At 37.2% G+C, this 20,273-nt stretch overlaps 1 protein-coding gene across 1 annotated transcript; it reads left to right on the forward strand.

Moving 5' to 3' along the window:
- Window positions 1–8,059: 8,059 nt before the first annotated feature.
- Window positions 8,060–9,973, forward strand: LOC116308217 (melatonin receptor type 1B-B-like). Its single transcript, XM_031718598.2, has 2 exons — window positions 8,060–8,168; window positions 8,523–9,973. Exon 2 carries the CDS (start codon window positions 8,687–8,689, stop codon window positions 9,647–9,649), a length of 963 nt encoding a protein of 320 aa, XP_031574458.1. The 5' UTR covers window positions 8,060–8,168; window positions 8,523–8,686; the 3' UTR covers window positions 9,650–9,973.
- The last annotated feature ends 10,300 nt before the right edge of the window (window positions 9,974–20,273 follow it).

Raw genomic sequence — 20,273 nt, forward strand, 5'->3', positions numbered from 1 at the left:
AAAAGTGCCCCTCTCCCCGAAATTGAAAGCATAACATGTTTGTAATATCGCATACACAAGCACCTACACTGAGGCCCCGTCCACACGTATCCGGAAATTTTTGTATCCGCAAATTTTTTTTTTTGCGCATACGAAAATGTTAGCGTCCACACGCAGCGTATTCGAATCGTTTTCGAATCGTTTTCACTGTTCACACGTATCCGGAAATTTCATGATCCGCCCTGATGCACGCTAGTGCCTAGTCCCTTTGACGGATAGTTTTCTTATTGAGCATGCGCAAAATCGTTTTTAAGTCGGCGTATTCGAAAATTTGCGGATACGACCGTCCACACGTATCCGTATTCGGAGCGTATTCGAAAATATTCGGATACAGATACAAAAATTTCCGAACACGTGTGGACGGGGCCTGAAATTATAACAAACAAAAAAACACTTGGTACCAAACTAGCACGATTTTACATCGAGTGACCACTCCAGATTGTGTTTGAATGCAACGAGTAAGCTTAAAAGAAGGGATTATGTTTTGGCTGAGGGGTGACCAAACAACTATATTGCACCATTAGGTAGGGATTACGCATGTATCCCTCCTATCATGAAATATATATACTTTATTATTTTCTCATCTAGAATCTTCACTAAAATATTAATATAAGGGTTCATGTGCACTTATATTTAATAAAGTTGTTTTTTGACTTATTAATTTGGGAGACAGCTAGTACCAATAATCAGGGCCAAATTGAAAGGTTCTTCAATTGAATATATACTATACCTGCTTTTATCTGTACAATACTGATTATCAGTTTATTCCGAGTTCATTTTGAGCGTACGGAACATCAAGAGGTTTGGTGTTACAGAAAATGTATTGACTCACGAAGAAATGTTTAAACATTGGAAAAAATTGCCCATACATTTGGAATATTTGCTCTTTTCGGTCTTTTAGTCCTCTCTTTCCAAAGCAAAAGGCTGTTCTTAAAAGTAAAGTTATATAGCACAAGTAAACTGCGTGACAAAACATCCTAAATGACCCGTAAATCTTCTGTCCTTTCGCTAACTACCTCAGTTAGCGTGTTTTCGAGGCTACGAAACCTAAGAAACCATGAGAGGCGAATGTATAGGCCAACAGATAGTATGAGCTTATAAAATCAGCAAAAATACGGTTCTAAATTTTAACAAATTCCTATGAATTATATACCAAAATGTTCAGGAAAGCCCGGGGTTTTCAAATCCACTTCTGTTTTGTTTGTTTGTTTGTTGTTTTTTTTATTTTGTTGACAGGTTCTGTTTTATTTCAAGGAAAGATGATTTTCTACTTTGACCCCGGTTATGTCATGCATTTTCTTTTGTAAAATACATTCAATAGCGTACATTCAACTCAAAAAGTACGGTGGTTTTTTTCAATAGAATTCAATCTAAACCATATAATACAGTCCGTGAATAGTTGAATTAACTGAATCCACTTCTGTTTTTTGCCTAGATTATTTCGAGAAAAGATCCAAAAACCGTGTTTTTGAGACATAATTTGTATGGGCTCACATGAGGGGGCGTGAGCTTGAAATCTGTTAACAGATTTTTTCTGATGTTTACTTTAACCTTTTTCAAGCTTCTATCTTTTTCTGTTTTTTACTTTTTCATTTTATATTTGGATACAAAACAAGGTATTGTCAACCTTGTCTGATCAGCCTTCAGCAAAAGTGGGTTTTTACCTTCTGGTTACTCTGCCACCCCTCCCCTCCCCTCCCCTCCCTCTCCCCCCTCTCCCCCGCCCCGCCGCCTCAATCTTTCTCATCAATTTTTCTTGGTATTTTACTGTATACTCCTACTATTTCTTTTGTGCTATTGTACTAGCTTTACACCAGCAAATTACTAGTTTCTTAACATACGTCATAAACGGAAACCCTTAGAGACTGTCTTTTAATATTAATGCGAAAAAGATCGATAGTTAAAGAAAATCTTTGAAAGAAGCTAAGACGAGTTTGTGAATAATATATAATCTTCCCTTCTGTCCCTCAGTCATTCGCGGGTATGGTTCGAACTATGATCTTCTTTTAGAGCCACTAGAAGTAGTTTGTCGAAAGAAATTAACTACCTGTACATTAATCATACGTTAATATATTAAGGTAAGTTTCTAGACACAGCTGCTTAACTTTAGTCTGGCAAAGAGCGTGGTTGTGAGATATTTCATGTCAAAAATTACATAAATACAAAATAATTTTTTTCGGGATAAATCATGTCAACGTATTATAGACTGTTGTTATCCAAAGGTTTGCTTTAGGCTCGCTAAAGATCTTTTGTAATTGAAACTATTATTGGAATATATATATATTCTTGAGTTTTGATTGAAATGATACTCTAGCATTACATCGAATGGGTTATAAGGTTAAGAATATGAACACTTATAATTTTATCTAATTATACGTGTTCGGATTTAGTCAAGAGTTGTTCGAAAACAAGTACTTATCATTTATGAATTATTTATCGTTTGTTTTAATATGACGCTTGGAAATGAAAAAAGGAAAAGGAAAGGCAAGGAAAGTAAGGAAAGGAAAGGAAAGGAAAAGAAAGGAAAGGAAGGGAAAGGAAAGCAAAGGAAATCAAAGGAAAGAAAAGGAAGGGAAGGGAAGGGAAAAGAAAGGAAAGGAAACGAAAGGAAAAGGAAGGGAAAGGAAAGGAAAGGAAACGAAAGGAAAAGGAAAGGGAAGGAAAGGGAAGGAAACGAAAGGAAAGGAAAGGAAAGCAAAGGAAAGCAAAGGAAAGGAAAGCAAAGGAAAGGAAAGGAAAGGAAAGGAAAGGAAACGAAAGCAAAGCAAAGCAAAGCAAAGCAAAGCAAAGGAAACGAAAGGAAACGAAAGGAAACGAAAGGAAACGGAAAGGAAACGAAAGGAAACGAAGGAAAGAAGGAACCGAAAGGAAACGAAAGGAAACGAAAGAAGAACGGAAGGAACCGAAAGGAAACGAAAGGAAACGAAAGGAAACGAAAGGAACAAGGAAACGAAAGGAAACCGAAGGGGTAGGAAACGAAGAACGAACGAATGAAACGAAAGGAAACGAAAGGAAACGAAAGGAAACGAAAGGTAAGGAAAAGAAAAGAAAAGGGAAGGGAAAGGAAGGGAAGGGAAGAAAAGGAAAGGTGAGGGAAGAAGGAAGGAAAGGAAAGGAAGGAAGGAAAGGAAGGAAACGCAAATGGAAGGAAGTGAAGGAAAAGGAAAGGATATGGAAGGAAAGGATCAGGAACGAAAGGAAAGAAAAGGAAAGGAAAGGTAAGGAAAAGAAAAGAAAAGGGAAGGGAAAGGAAGGGAAGGGAAGGGAAGAAAAGGAAAGGTTAGGGAAGGAAAGGAAAGGAAAGGTAATGAAAAGGAAAGGAAATTTTTGATCCTCTTCTTCATAAAATTAGAAGCTCGACGTCCATTCGAAACTTTACACGGCATTACTTACGCTATCTTTTCAAGTTCCAGCTGCTATAATACCATACCCTTTCTCCAAGGTATCCATAGAATAACTCGTAAAACATATTCTACAATAAGTAGAATTCGTGTTTAATGCTAAATCAAGACAGAAGCGGTCCTCGCAATAGGAATATTTTGAGCTATTTAGCCGTCATCTATCCGTCTTCAAACTCTGCGCCATTTGAAAATTAGTTAGCTGGAACGTGACGTGACGAATAGAAAAACACTGTTCCAACCATTTACGTAGATAGTCTCCCTCCTGGGTTAAAAGGAAGAAAAAATTATTGAAAATATATACTTCTGAGTAATTTTATAAACGTTTTACTTAAGCCGATGTTCAATATAGGTTTCCTGAGAAGAAAAGATTGAAATCTGTTTTCGATTTTAATCATTTCCATTGTGTCTTTGAGTGAGCTCAGACATAATAAACGTATCATCTGCAGAAAAACCTACACATAAAACACTTATCAAGTCAAGTTCACATTACATCGGGGATTGGCTGAAGGCTCTCGGCCAATCAGAAGCAAAATCTGACTTCAAAATTTAAGTGTATTCTAAATATAGGAAGTTTATTATGATCTAGGTGTGTCAGTGACTCTTTTCTGAGAGTTTTGCTCAAGAGCGGATCCAGGGAGGGGAGCAAAAAAGGGCTGAAGCCAACCCCCCCCCCCCCCCCCCCCCTTCAGAAAAAAAAGCAAAACAAAATTGAAGAATTAGATGCTTTTTTTATTGTTTTCCGTTGTGTTGACGGAAGAAACTCAATTAGCCCCCCCCCCCCCCCCCCCCACCTAAAATTTTGGCTGGATCCGCCCTTGTTGTTAGCTATTAAAGGGGCACTTGGTTGAAAATCGCTCCAAAGTTAAAACTCTTTCATTCGAGCTGGAACTTTGCTGAAATAATCTTGAATACATTAGGAACCACTCACTGAAATATCTTTCTGATATTCGAAAGGAAAGGGCCAAAACTTTACGATTTATTTTCGTTCGCCATTAATTTTTTGACTCACGACCAGAGTTATTATGTACAGCGGTTTTACGCAATGACGTCATACATTCAACACAATCATGTTAGCGTTTTGACTACCAACGAAGAAGTTATCGTGTATAGAAGAGAAGATGAAGCCGAACTAGAAGAAGAAGCAATGCTTGCGTAATGGTAAGAATTCCTTCCCTGCTAGCAGAGCCTATTTTCCTTTTGTTTTGGTTGAGAGAGAAAAATAGACTCTGCCGATGTAGGACGTTATTTCTGTCGCGCATGCGTGGCGTAACTTAGCAACGCTGTCATGATTTTGACAGCCGCTCTCGTCAAACAATGTTTGGCGCCACGGTGTCTTACATTTGCTCATGCGCACTACATGTAATCGGTTAAAAACCGGTTTTAAAACTGGTTTTGTTCGTCCACAATCGTGGACGGCGGTGTATCAAAGGAAACGCTCTACATCTCTTCTCCTTCCTCCCCGCCTGAAAGAAGGGAGAGAAAGAGAAGAGAGACTCTGCTAGCAGGGAAAAGAATTCCTTACTTTCATTCCATGATTTGTATTTGCTAAATACCGTCAATGCTACTCTTCTATTGCACGTTACGTCATCGCGGCCGTGTTGGTACCATTTAACAAAATATTTCTCATTAGCATCCATTGTTAACGGTACCACAATGGCCGCCATGTTTTTGTCTGTTAACTCTCTATCTTGGGAATGCTTGCAACCCATCTATAAAAATCTTAAATTTGAAGTACACCTTTTGCTGTTCATTAACCGCAAAGGAATATTCATTGAAGCGAAGAAACATTGTCATTAGAGCGAACAGACATACAATAAGGCGAACGGAGTCTTAATAGTGCGATGGAACGTTCATTGAGAATTAAATTTAGCATTGAATTTGACAATCATGAATATGGTTTGCGTGGGTTCATTAACGTTTTCAAACTTTCATTAGCGTTTTGGTGCAGACAATAAAATACAACACACATTCAATACAGTGTTTTGGATATTTGTTTACGCAATACAATATAAGTATATTTTCCAATAGGAATTGTAGGATTTTAACTGTCTTTTCAATTTATATATATATATATTTTTTTACAAGCCGTGCGGTGAATATGATTTCGTACAAACAAAGCGCCGTTAGGTATGAATATCAAGTCAGTTCTGAGTTTTTTAATCCCTCTTTTTTGGATGTTGCAATGGCTCAACAAAAAAACCAAATTCCAAATGAAGTCAAATAGCGTCTTGTGAGGGCCTATGAAGATCCACAGAAATGCATAAAATGGTACAACCACATGCAAACATATCGTCCAAGATGTTTAAATACAGAACACGTTCAAGGATAAGTTCACTTTTTTGTTTTTGAAAATGTACAATCGTAAAAGCACAATATACTAAAGCACGAATACCAGAAAGATATTTTGGACAGCGAGTGGTTATTAATGTGTTCAAGATTATTTCAGCTATTAAAGGGGCACTTGGACGAAAATCGCTCCAAAATTAAAGCTCTTTTATTCGATCAGAAACTTTGCTGAAAAAAAAGGCGCCAATTTATCTTCCTCACTTAAGTTTATCGCTAAAACTTCATAGATTTTGAACTTAAAAGTGTAAAGTGATCGTCGTCTTAACCCCCCCTCTATCGAGCTAATTGCCTCATAAGTGCTTAAATGGCAATATAACGGGATTCTTAAGGGGGCACTCAGACGAAGATCGCTCCAAAGATGGATCGAGAGGGTTTTTAGCGAAAAATGATATTTTTACTTTCTAGAAAAGGCAGTTTCGATAGCCTCGGATCGGCGAATAATAAAATAACTTTTTCAATATTTCCATACAGATAAGCTTAGTTTGTTTTATGTGTAAATGTGTAAATGTCTTTTTTCGGTGGACAACGTTAATGACATTGACTGTATATTTGATACAAAGAACACAACTTGTTGTTTATTTTAAACAAGTTTCAGATTAGATCTTTCGAAACACTTCGAAATATGATTTTTTCCCTTGCGCAACAAAGTCATCGGTGTTTAACTTAGATGCGTGGGTACTCCCTCTTTTTTTCCGGACTCCAGTGGCCTCTTGGGTGATCGATTTAAATGACTAGCACAATTTGAAAAAATAAAAACGGCTCACAATTAGTAAGCACCATCCTTATTAAATAATAATTTGGAAAATTAAATTTTAACTCGTCTCATATGCAGCAACTTATCTAACATGCAGCAACTTGTTTCTTATTTGTTGATTGCTGCGTGGAATCAAGGGGAAGGCACAATTTAATAGTCGCGTATTTGCTAATCAATAATAATATAATAATATTTATTAATACTTCATTGGCAATTTAAATTTGAAAAACTTAAGTTTACAAATAAATATATATAAAGATATACAAATATGTAAAAATGAAAAAATATATAAAGAAATAAATACAATATATATGATAAAATCTATTACACGTAAAGATTTGAGGATCAGCGTCCCAAGTCCTAATACAATAAGGCAACATTGGAAAAAATTGCCCATACATTTGGAATATTTGCTCCTTTCGGTCTTTTTCCTCTCTTTCCAAAGCAAAAGGTTGTTCTCAAAAGTAAAGTTATATAGCACAAGTAAACTGCGTGACACAACATCCTAAATGACCCGTAAATCTTCTGTTCTTCGCGAACTACTGTAGTTAGCGTGTTTTCGAGGCTACGAAACCTAAGAAACCATGAGAGGCGAATGTATAGGCCAACGGATAGTATGAGCTTATAAAATCAGCAAAAATACGGTTCTAAATTTTAACAAATTCCTATGAATTATATACCAAAATGTTCAGGAAAGCCCGGGGTTTTTTAAAATTCACTTCTGTTTTTTTGACAGGTTCTGTTTTATTTCAAGGAGAGACGATTTTCTAGCTTGACCCCGGTTATGTCATGCATTTTTTCTTGTAAAATACATCCAGTAGCGTACATTCAACTCAAAAAGTACGGTGGTTTTTTTCAATAGAATTCAATCTAAACCATATAATACAGTCCGTGAATAGATGAATTAACTGAATCCGCTTCTTTTTTTTTGCCTAGATAGCCATTATTTTGAGAAAATATCCAAAAACCGTGTTTTTGAGACATAATTTGTATGGGCTCACATGAGGGGGCGTGAGCTTGAAATCGTAGATGACCAAATGTTAACAGATTTTTTCTGATGAAGGCAAAAAGCTATTTTGAAAACGTGTGGCAAAGAAAGTCAAGGAATAAAAATACAAACCTTATCAAGTTTTTCTACTTTTTCTTCAGACTAAATTTTAAAAAAAGCAAAAGATAGGTCGCATTTCAGCATTCCGCCATCTTAGTTTCCGGGAAAAGCGCGGCAAAGTAAAGTTGAGAGGGGACTAGTTCTAACCCACGTAGACGCTAAAATCCCTAGTCTTCTACGCAGCCGGCTATTAGTGTCGTCACGCCACGCTCAGTCCCCTAAGTTGCGTGACGAAACTAATAGCGGCTGCGTAGGAGACTATAAAATCCCGTAATATTATAGAGTATAGGCTCCATATAAGAAAAAGAGAGTGCCTTGTAGCCAATATTGTATAAACATTCATATTAAATGGAAATAAATGTATTTTTTCATAAGGGGCATTAAGATATTTTTTCCTGATCTTGTTCTTCAGGTTCTGAGTGTTCAGCAGGTCCGTCTATCCACGGTTTAATAACACCTGTCGCATAAACGTTAGAATGATGCATAGAATCAAAAGAAAACTACCGTCCTACTGTGCTGGGTAAAGTGTTTCCGGCACTAATTATTCTAGTAAACTCGCTTTCAATTAACAACCCTTCACTATCTTAAATGCGATTATAAGTATTCTGCCTTTCTGATGACTAATATTTTTTGAACTATGAAATAATGATCTATGTTTTGTTTCAACCATATTTAAGAAGAGCGACAAACTAGATGCTTTTTGGAAGCGGAAACGGGAGCCGACCCAGTTAAAACAATACAAGAAGTTATCTAAGATTTGAGCTGGGATAGTTTCATGCACTGTCACTAAGCTTCACTGCTCGGGAAAGAGTTTTACGTTTGCACAGTAATGAAACATCGTCAAGGAAAAACAGTTTTTCTTTGTTTTTCGCAGGGAAGAAAGTTACGACGAAAATACTAAAACGACGACCAGAATTCATGACGTCGTTAAAGGAAATTCTACAGCTGTTTTCCACTGAATTCACTCCATATCTGTGCCAGTGTTAGTCGTCGGGCGCAGGGATTACTGTTCCAGAAAGGTCTGTGAAAATTTGAAGGATGTCTACAACAGAGTTGTATTTGGAGGCAGGAATCTTAACTCTAATCGCCATCGTTTCACTAACAGGGAATATCAGCCTATACCTTATTGTCTTCAGAAGCCGTTCTTTACAAAAAGTTTCCAACTACTTTACGTTAAATCTAGCATTGGCTGATTTACTAGTGTCGTTAGTAAACATGCCAGTAACTGTGTATACTATCATCCAGAACCAATGGCTGTTGGGGGAAGTCGCCTGCCAAGTATTTGGTTTTGTCAATATCCTATCCTTCATATCATCAGTACTGTCTTTAGCACTTATTGCAATTCACAGATTTTTCTTCATAGTTCACTGGAAGGACTACAAACGAAATTTCAGACCAAGAAGAGTCCAGCTATATATTCTTTTAACCTGGTTGATGGCGCTAGTGTTATCGCTGCCTCCGTTGCTCGGGTGGGCATCGTTTGGATACGTGTCTGGCAAGTCCTACTGCTTTGTGCTGTGGCGCGAAAATGCCTCATTCGCCTATTTTATGGTGTCAGTTTGTTTCTTTGGACCTTTGATAACGATGGGCGTTTGCTATACAAGGATTCTCTGCTTTACTAAGAAGGCAAGAAGAAAAGTCAAAATTGAAGTTCCCCAATTTACTAGAAATGATATATTTAGGAACGTTTCGACAGAGGAATCTCGAATTACTAACACACTGTTAATTGTCCTGGGCACGTTTATCGCTTGCTGGCTGCCATTTGCAACAACGATGTTCCTTGACATTTACTATCCTCATCGTCTGCCACGATGGATAGATATGGGATCTTTGATGCTGGGGTATATGAACAGTTTGTGCAACCCTATTATCTATTCGGTAAGAAACACGCAGTTCAGGAAAGCATTTATGGAGCTCTATGCTTTATGTGGAATAAAGTGCTTCAAAAGAAACCCCGCTGTGGAGCCTACTGCGCATGCGAAGCAAGAGACAGATGAGTAGAGTTCAAGGACTCAAAGACATAGTCAATAGGGCGTTTGCATGATGGCGTCATTGACCTCTACTACCAGACTCCCTTGCACACTTTCTTTTGTTCAGTTAATTAGCACCAATTGTCTTACTATTCTCATGAGGGAAGCAAATTTAAATAAGAAAGAAAACTCGCCAAGCATCTTGGTTATGGGAGTCGAATGACGCTATCATACAAACGTCTTATTGCCCGAAGTGCCTAAATAACTCACAAATGGAAATATTATTTCATGATACGTGGTTCTAAACCTTTAAAATAATCTTTTACACATTAAAAATCAAGATCGTTTACGAAAACTAGCTTCGTCTTTATCGATATTTTCAATCTTAAAGATATACGTCACAATAGTTGTACTCCAGACATTTAAATCTTCTTCCTGGGCGCGCTCTAGAAACATAGAGGTATCTCGTGCAAATAAAGTTAAAAAGAAAAAAAAAACGTAAGACTGCTATCTAAGAAATGTCAATGTTCTTGTGTGGTATGTTTATGTTATCATATCATATTTTCTTAATTTACAATCGTAAACCGCACTACTCTCAGGTGTAGGAGTTAAGTCGTCTAGTTGATCTTTCTTATAACTTTGACTAATACGACAAAGACCATGCCGGATGTGAGACCGTATCAGCACTTCTCATCTGCTCGCGCTGGGTGCAATAGGGTTTAGAGAGAGTTTGATCATTTCTTTGCAGAATTAAATGATAAACAGCTTATCTGTAGGCTAAGCAACTGATACGGCTGTGTATTTTTACTGGTCACTAGTATTTAGACTATCCAAAGTACTCCTTGACTCGTAAAAATACACAGCCGTACCAGATGCTTAGCCGACTGATAACCTCTATAAATACTATAACACAAGAGAAAATACTATATTTTCTAAGCAACACCTATATTTCGGTCATACAAAACAGTTTTCATCAGGGTGAATGGCTGGTTCGATGTTACGAAGAGCGAGGTAATCATGAGAACTAACACATATGCGCGCATTTTACAACTGTAAAACTACATGCGCGCGTTCAAAATTTACACAATAAGTTAAAGTGCTTATAAGCCTTTACACAATATTTTCAGAATTGATTTTTTAAATAGTGAATAGTTGATTGTGAAAATAATTCGTCATTTGAATTTCGGGTCTTTGAGATACGAAGGTTTATATTTCCAATATTTTGTGGCGACTTTTAATATTGAACGCTGGACATTTTTTGAAAACAAATTTGTAAGAACCTTTACGCGAGTCACGAGCAAAAGGGTGATGCTTTTAAAATACTGTTTTCCAGAACGAGTGCAGTGTTGTATATTAATTGATCCCTTATGTTACGTCATAGTCATTAACATATTGGGAATATAAACCTTCGTACCTTAAAGACCCGACATTCAAATGACGAAATATTTTCACAATCAACTATCCACTATCTAAAGAATCAAGTCTGAAAATATTGTGCAAAGGCTTATAAGCACTTTAATTTCTTGTACGACGTCCCTGGCTGTAGAAGAAATTGACTAGTTGGATTCAGTGACTAAAACAATTAGTCCAATCGCCCTCATGGGCTAATAGTAAATAGCCCATTAGGCGGTCGTGCTTGGGGACTAATTGCCAGTTAAATATGATGGACAATATATATGTATACATATATTGAGGAAAATGTTTTTTAACATGACTTTGTGAAATGCTTATGTCTCTGATACAATAGAAGATAAACAATACCAAACAAGTTACTTTTTAAGTTTTTAAAGTGTAAATATGTATTGTATTTACACAATAAAGACATTATAATTTTTATTATTATTGCATGTTATCTTTATTTACAATTTGCTTCAATTTTGCTTACAAAATTCTTAGTTTACCTAGTCCAATCCATGGGCGGCCTTTGAAAAACAAGAATATATTTACAATACGAGGTGTAATTAGTATAGGAAATCGCACGATCTCAAAGGCTCGTGCAATTACAAGAACTTTCAAAACATTACGAGTGTCTATTAATTCCAAATTGTACGAGAAGATCGTGCGATTTTTTGTTTATAGTTCACTCAACAAAATTTCAGTAAAAAATGCAAAGCGACGCCGTTCATCTTTGTCTATTTGGCGGCCGATTTCCAGTCCATCGTGCAACTGAAATGCATAAAAAAGATTAGTTCTTACGGCTTTAAAATTTTATTTATATGTTTTTAAGTACAAAACGATTGAAAATAATTGTTTTGACATTATTTTGGCCGTGTTGCCATAGCGACTTAATTCGGTACTCCTACGGAGTACAATTAACGCTATAATTGTACTCTTCTCGACCAATCAGAGTCGAGTAATTTTGTTGAGTGTACTATAAAAATAAACTAAACGCATATCTGCGTGAACTCGGGCTTCATAGCAGAAAATCTAAAGAACTCTTCGTGAACACGTCATCCTTTTAGATGGTGCAAAGTCTGTTAGACTTTCGGTTCTTCTCTTTGTCTGTACTCAGTTTAAATTTACAATAATTTGGCATATGGATCTTAGTCTTGTAGAGACACATCAAACTATTACAAGTAAACAAATGATAAATACCGACTAGCTCTATGGTATTTCGACTTCATTATCCCCGTTTATAAACCCCGTTAGAGCAGTTAAACAAACTACTTCTTTTCATGTTGTGTGACTTTATTCAAGCATATTCTCTTAGTATTCAGCTTACATTCATTTTGTAAGTTTTCTAACCTTCACATAACAATGATGCAGCTTGGAGGACTTCGGTATACTTGGACGAATACGTTTGAAGATAAACTCTTTCAGCTTTCTGCTTTTGTTTCTCAGACTTTTCAGAGTTCGTACTGGTATTCTGCTGGGTTCACGATCATGTCTACGTAGGTTTACAGTAGTATAGGCCGCATGGCACAACCCCTTTTTTGGACGGGGAAGGGGACGGGGAAGGACGGGGAACATTAATTATTCATCGATCATTAGCATAAAACGACGGGTAGGTATTGTTTCGGGTTACCATGACGACCAATTGACGTCATAAGACTATTGTTGACCGGTATGAACAAGTCTTTGTTTCGGGAATGGTGGGCCAGTGATGGGCACCTCCATTGTTTATTAAATCGTTACCATAAAATGACGAGCAGACTATTGTTTATTAAATCGTTACCATAAAACGACGGGGAGACTATTGTTTATTAAATCATTACCATAAAACGACGGGTAGGTATTGTTATGCAAGTTTGTGCAAGTTTTTGTTTAGCAATCCAATTTATAGAGCGCGGGGATTTTGAATTTTATTCCAAAACTTAACCAACCAAGCAAGCAAGACCTAAAAAAATTACTTTTGAGAAACGCAATGGCTACGTTATTCCAGTTAGGATCTCGAGGATATCATGCTACCGTCAATGAATTCAAAAGACTAATGAAAATAAATGTTTTTTTTGAAACAATATTATGTGTTGAGCAAATTCATGATAACAGCCTTCCATAATTCTTTTAAAAGCAAACACCAAAGTTCAGCAATCAACCAAGCGTAAATCTTCCAAACTCATCAAACTCAAGAAATACTTCGAGTATTTGTTGACTTTTGTATCCAACACAATGCACTTAATGACTCATAAACGATAAACAATAAGACCTACTAAGTTCTTCCTAATTATGCAAAAATCAGCTGAAAATGATGAGGAGGAGAGGAGAAGGAAAAGGAGGAGGAGAGGAGAAGGAAAAGGAGGAGGAGAGGAGGGGTTAATAGCGTCTGATAGCCAAGAAGCTAAGCTATTGATAGCCTGATAGCTAAGCTACAGATAGCCAAGAAACTAAGCTTTTGATAGCTAGGCTATCGATAGCCTGATAGCTAATCTATCGATAGCCTGATAGCTAAGCTATCGATAGCCTGATAGCTAAGCTATTGATAGCCTGATAGCTAAGCTATTGATAGCCTGATAGCAGGAGGAGAGGAGGTAATCTTACATCGACCTCTCTTCGACCTCTCATTGACTCTCAATCATAGAAAAAATAAGCAAATATAAAATTATTATAAAATCATTTTTTAATTTTGGTATTTCAAATGGTCTTGGCCATGGGCTTCCTGTGTTTTCAATAACTAAATTGGATGGGCTGCCTGTGGAAATACGAATTAGCCATGGGCTTCCTGTGTTTTTCAATAACTAAATCGGATATGGGCTTCCTGTAGATTTGTGCATTCATAAAATTGTTTTTATGCCGTGTCTTATTTATCACGTGACAAAAAATGATTGAAGGAAAGAGATATGACAGCATTAATAAGCTTGAATGCTAAGGGAACTCAGAATCATTGTACTACGGTCCAGTATGAAATAGAACGATTGCTGTTTATATAATAAAAAACAAAATCACAGAACTAATCATTTTCAGCTGATTTTTGCATAATTAGGAAGAACTTAGTAGGTCTTATTGTTTATCGTTTATGAGTCATTAAGTGCATTGTGTTGGATACAAAAGTCAACAAATACTCGAAGTATTTCTTGAGTTTGATGAGTTTGGAAGATTTACGCTTGGTTGATTGCTGAACTTTGGTGTTTGCTTTTAAAAGAATTATGGAAGGCTGTTATCATGAATTTGCTCAACACATAATATTGTTTCAAAAAAAACATTTATTTTCATTAGTCTTTTGAATTCATTGACGGTAGCATGATATCCTCGAGATCCTAACTGGAATAACGTAGCCATTGCGTTTCTCAAAAGTAATTTTTTTAGGTCTTGCTTGCTTGGTTGGTTAAGTTTTGGAATAAAATTCAAAATCCCCGCGCTCTATAAATTGGATTGCTAAACAAAAACTTGCACAAACTTGCATAACAATACCTACCCGTCGTTTTATGGTAATGATTTAATAAACAATAGTCTCCCCGTCGTTTTATGGTAACGATTTAATAAACAATAGTCTGCTCGTCATTTTATGGTAACGATTTAATAAACAATGGAGGTGCCCATCACTGGCCCACCATTCCCGAAACAAAGACTTGTTCATACCGGTCAACAATAGTCTTATGACGTCAATTGGTCGTCATGGTAACCCGAAACAATACCTACCCGTCGTTTTATGCTAATATTCGATGAATAATTAATGTTCCCCGTCCTTCCCCGTCCCCTTCCCCGTCCTTCCCCGTCCTTCCCCGTCCTTCCCCGTCCAAAAAAGGGGTTGTGCTGCCCCTACACTACTACTTATAACCAAATAATGACAATTCAAACTAATGCCTCGATTAACTTTTCCTTGATGAAAGATGTTCTGTACCATGTAGATGACACTCAGGTTGCGATGATGCGATCCTTTAGTGAACAAGTTTAAAACTCGCTTATCATTCCCAGTTTCGGTCATCTGGTCATCGATCACTATAAGATTTCGTACATTTACATCAAAAAATGATCCTGATCCAGATCCTGCGGAATACCTCTGATAAATTCAATGCCAGGCACGGTTCTTAACATTTCTAAATAGGCCGGTTGCCATTGAGAATAACAGTATACAATACGCTGAGGTGGAGGGTTGATCATCACTTGCGCATGCTCCAATAACTGCTGTACCCAAAATGTTTTTCCACATCCTGTAGTTCCTCCCACCATACAAGTAAATGGATACAGCAACTGGAATTTACTACAAACATCTGTTGGACCATTTTCCGTCTGTGAGGTGGTGGGTTTGAAAAGATGACCCAGGTCATTTTTGATCACCTTTCCTTGCTGAAACCAGTATGTGCGTTCTGGACCATTTATTTTGTGGACCCGACTCAAATGAGACGATAGGCTTTGAACCGATTTCTGGCACAATAAACACATGCGAATCATCTCGAGTCTTCTCAGTTATGAGTGAACTTAGAGATTGCAGTCCTTCTTATACACATTCAGACCACGTGCATCATACTATCAATAGCTTAGCTTCTTGGCTATCGATAGCTTAGCTATCAGGCTATCGATAGCTTAGCTTCTTGGCTATCGATAGCTTAGCTTTTTGGTTATCGATAGCTTAGCTATCAGGCTATCGATAGCTTAGCTATCAGGCTATCGATAGCTTAGCTATCAGGCTATCGATAGCTTAGCTATCAGGCTATCGATAGCTTAGCTATCAGGCTACCGATACCCTAGCTATCAGGCTATCGATAGCCTAGCTATCAGGCTATCGATAGCCTGATAGCTAGGGTATCGGTAGCCTGATAGCTAAGCTATCGATAGCCTGATAGCTAAGCTATCGATAGCCTGATAGCTAAGCTATCGGTAGCCTGATAGCTAGGCTATATCTGCAAAAATATGAACAAGCCGTGAGTAGACATTATGGATATCTCTTCATTGACTTGAAGATAACCACCCCAGACGACTGCAGACTGAGAACCAATGTCTTCCCTGGAGAGAAGAAAGAGCAAGAGAAAAATGTACCTGAGGAATTGCTTCATTACCTTGGTAGGCAAAATCTTGAACAACCCCCAGAGATTTCGAGAATGCAAAGCTTGAAAGATCAAATGAATACCCTTCTAAAGGATCCTAATATGGGCAAAAGTCAAAAAGCAAGGCAATACGTTCAACTCCAGAACAATTATCTGCGCTACAAGGACAAAATAAATCCCAGCACAGTGGGATTAGGTAATTCAACACCCGTTAGTAGCTTCGCTGCGGAAATTCAGTCACCATCAGACCAATTATCTATCGAGCTCGCAAGGAGTTCACCTCTACCTGCTGAACCTTCTAACTTTCTTCCTCCACCCGCATTATCACCTATCACTGCCTCTCCTGTGTTACTTTCCACTGAACCACAAATGCCAGAGACTCCTACATCATCTCTCATGGCACCTTCTCCTTTGATACAACCACCTTCTTCGCTGTTAACCCCACCTGATTCACTTCCCAAACGTCGTAAACGACCACGTCTTGAATTACTAAACTATTTAGAAGGTGATCCCAACAAAAAGCCTGGAAAAAGTGTGCGTCCATCAATACGATTAAAGATGAACCGTTCCCCTTATAAGCACTTGTATGACCACTAGTTCATAACCTTAGTCCAATAAAAAAGGTTTATAATATTTGAAATATTGTTATTACTGTAGTAAATGATAAATAAAGATTTTACACTCCAACGTTTGCCTTTGTATTTGAATAATTAGGTAGAACTTCGTAGGTCTTATTCTTTGTGATTTATGAGTTATTAATTGTATTGTGTTGGATACAATAGTCACTAAATTATAATTCATAAAACGATATATGTACGCTTGGCGTTTGTTCTTAAAAGAATTATGGAAGGATGTTATCAAGAATTTGGTCAACACATAAGATTGTTTCAAAAAAACATTTATTTTCATTAGAAATATTACACATGAGTAATTACATCTAAAACTAAAATAGACTGAAATTAGTTCCACGCATGCTATCGGATTTAGAAAACTTGTTTGATTTCTGTCTTTTCTTGGGAGGTTCATTTTCTTTGCCTCCTTGCTGTCTTTTAGCGAAACCTTTTGACTTAGGGTTCGTAGCTCGTGGATCAATTACTTGTTGGTTCTGAATTCTTGTTTGATCTCCGGGTTGGGTGGATATAGGACTGGTTTCTGCCATAACGTTGACCATCTCACTCAAGTCCGTGATGACTTTTTTCAATTCTTCAAACTCTTGAATGGAAAGAGATACTCCATACTTTGTTGGAACCTTTTCCGCGTCAGGAAAATCAGTGTATTTTCGGATGTGGATCAGGATCTGCCCTTTGAATTCATTGACGGTAGCATGATATCCTCGAGATCCTAACTGGAATAACGTAGCCATTGCGTTTCTCAAAAGTAATTTTTTTAGGTCTTGCTCGTTTGGTTGGTTGAGTTTTGGAATAAAATTCAAAATCCCTGCGCTCTATAAATTTATTTTATGGTTTTAATAAACAATGGAGGTGCTCATCACTGGCCCACCATTCCCAAACAAAGACTTGTTCATACCGGTCAACAATAGTCTTATGACGTCAATTGGTCGTCATGGTAACCCAAAACAATACCTACCCGTCGTTTTATGCTAATGATCGATGAATAATTAATGTTCCCCGTCCCCTTCCCCGTCCAAAAAAGGGGTTGTGCCATGCGGCCTATACTACTGTTTACATGAGATAACTGATTTGGTATAGCATGATTTTATAGTCAGCGACGAAACCTTGAAAAGATCCGCCATTGCTCGTCCATGTGCTTATGTGGCGCATACTAAACATGCGCATACAACTTGCGCATGCGCTTTGAACGCAACTGCGATTCGCGACTGAACGCAAAAGAGAAACGAAGACCAATTTATAACTCGGGCATTTCTTTAAAAGCCCAAGTAAGAAATAAAAGAAATCAATTAAGAGGAAAAAAAGAAATTAAGTAATAATGAGAGTTTTTATAATGATGCGTGCAGTTCCAAGGAGAGCGATCTTCTGTAATTCTGTGATAGAGATGTCCCCTTTTAAATGGTTGACATATTGTTCTAGTCCTTTGTGAATTAACCCCAGTGCCCCAATGACAATAGGTATGGTTTTTGTTTCCATACCCCACATTGTTTTGAGTTCTATTTCTAGATCTTTGTACTTTGAGAGCTTTTCTACTTATTTTAGGGGCACATTTCGTTCTGCTGGGATTTACACGTCTATCAAGGAACATCATTTCTCTACTTTGTTCTTCACTATAATGTCGGGTCTATTAGCTGTGATGGTTCTGTCCGTATGTACTTGCATATGTCCCATAGGATTGTTGCTGTGTCGTTGTTCATTACTTTTTCAAGTTCATGCTCATACCATTTTATGCAGACGGCAAATCCATATTGCTTGCACAGTTTCCAGTGAACATATTTCCCAACTTTGTTGTTTTATTATCATCATCATCATTATCATCATCATCATCATCATCATTATCATTATTATCATCATCATTATCATTATTATCATCATCATCATCATCATCAGTATTATCATCATCATCATTATCATCATCATCATTATCATCATCATCATTATCATCATCATCCTTATCATCATCATCATTATTATTATTATCATCATTATTAGTATATGTAATAGGACTCCATGCTGTCCAATTAAGAAATAATTGGACGAGGAAAATTCCGAGGACTGACAAAATTGGATGAGGCCGTAGGCCGAGTTTCCAGTGAACATATTTCCCAACTTTGTTGTTTTATTATCATCATCATCATCATTATTATTATTATCATCATTATTAGTATATGTAATAGGACTCCATGCTGTCCAATTAAAAAATAATTGGACGAGGAAAATTCCGAGGACTGACAAAATTGGATGAGGCCGTAGGCCGAGTCCTATTTGGCAGTCAGAGGAATTTTTCGAGTCTAATTATTTCTTGATTGGGGAGCATGAAATACCATTACCTATTAATTATATAGCTGCCTAATTAATCCCATATCAACAAGACCTGTCCAATTAAGAAAATAATTGGACAGTTACCTATATGGGATTAATGAGAAGCTGTATAATAATAATAATAATAATAATAATTATTATTATTATTGTTATTATCATTTAGTAGTTATCAATTTTTTTAATGTACCTTTAGAATGCATTGATTCTAAGACAGACGTTTCCCGCTTACAATTTTCAGCTATCGGTGTCTGCTCCATGCTGTACGACATCAAAAGCACATTATAGCTTGTCCGACGTAGCAACAGTAACTAGGGAGGTAGAGCAATAAATGCGGCATCGGTGTATTTTTGAGATTGCCAAGTGAAGTTGGATCGGAGTGTAAGCCAGTGGAAGAGGACGAGGGCGAGCTATGGCTATAACTTCACTGCCTCACCCGTTACAATTGCCCTATTTCACTATGACGTCACATCAAAACAATCTATTGTTTAAACGCAAAGGATCATGTTCGTCGGAGGGAGTCAAATCAACGCAAATTCACCGAAAATTGTTCTAAAACCCGTATCAATCCACGAAGAGAAGTAGAATAGCCAGCAAACGCTCACAATATTTTTTAGTACATATTAACAAATATTATATCTGAAAACCAGGTCATTTTAGATTAAACTGTTTCGCGAGGAGCAAATTTTGTTGAATTTTCTATTGGATTTGGCGATTCTATCCCCCACATAAACAAGCAGTGACGTCATAGTGAAATAGGGCAATTAGATCATATATACTTGACTTAATCAGGAAGGAAGCTTGAGTTAGAGCATTTAATCTCATCAGTAAATCAAAAACAATTTGTGTGATTTTCGGCCAGCCAACTTGGCCATGCTAAGGGGGCCGTTTCGTCACATGAATATCACATATAAAGGTTTACTTATGATATACAGTCAATTCAAAAAATGCTGTCGTCGACCAACTCAAGCCTACGCGACTGGACCGAAAGGAACTCTGGGTAGCAATCATTGAAGCCGAGTTGACTCCATAATTTTATCTGACTAGTTATGCCTGGTTTACAGCACGAGCCTTCGTAGGCGAGCGGGAAATATTGAAGGAGATTTTTTTTAATGCCTTCGTATTTTCGGGATTGTGAACTGAATCATAACTACTTTGTTTTTCTTTCCCTAAACCCAAAGACATGCATTTGATGGATTGTTTCTAGCGGGAACAATTTATTCAGAACGAATATTTAACCGCTTCAGTGATTTTTAACCATATTCGCTTTCGGTCCAGTCGCGTA

The sequence above is a fragment of the Actinia tenebrosa genome, unplaced genomic scaffold, assembly GCF_029948245.1.
Source record: "Actinia tenebrosa isolate PJP-AT-01 unplaced genomic scaffold, QUT_ActTen_1.0 PGA_scaffold11__36_contigs__length_13525064, whole genome shotgun sequence".
Taxonomy (NCBI): Eukaryota; Metazoa; Cnidaria; class Anthozoa; order Actiniaria; family Actiniidae; genus Actinia; species Actinia tenebrosa.

Bases quoted from the DNA above. Each gene is read 5' to 3' on its own strand.
- LOC116308217 (XM_031718598.2), top strand. From the start codon at position 8,687: ATGTCTACAACAGAGTTGTATTTGGAGGCAGGAATCTTAACTCTAATC.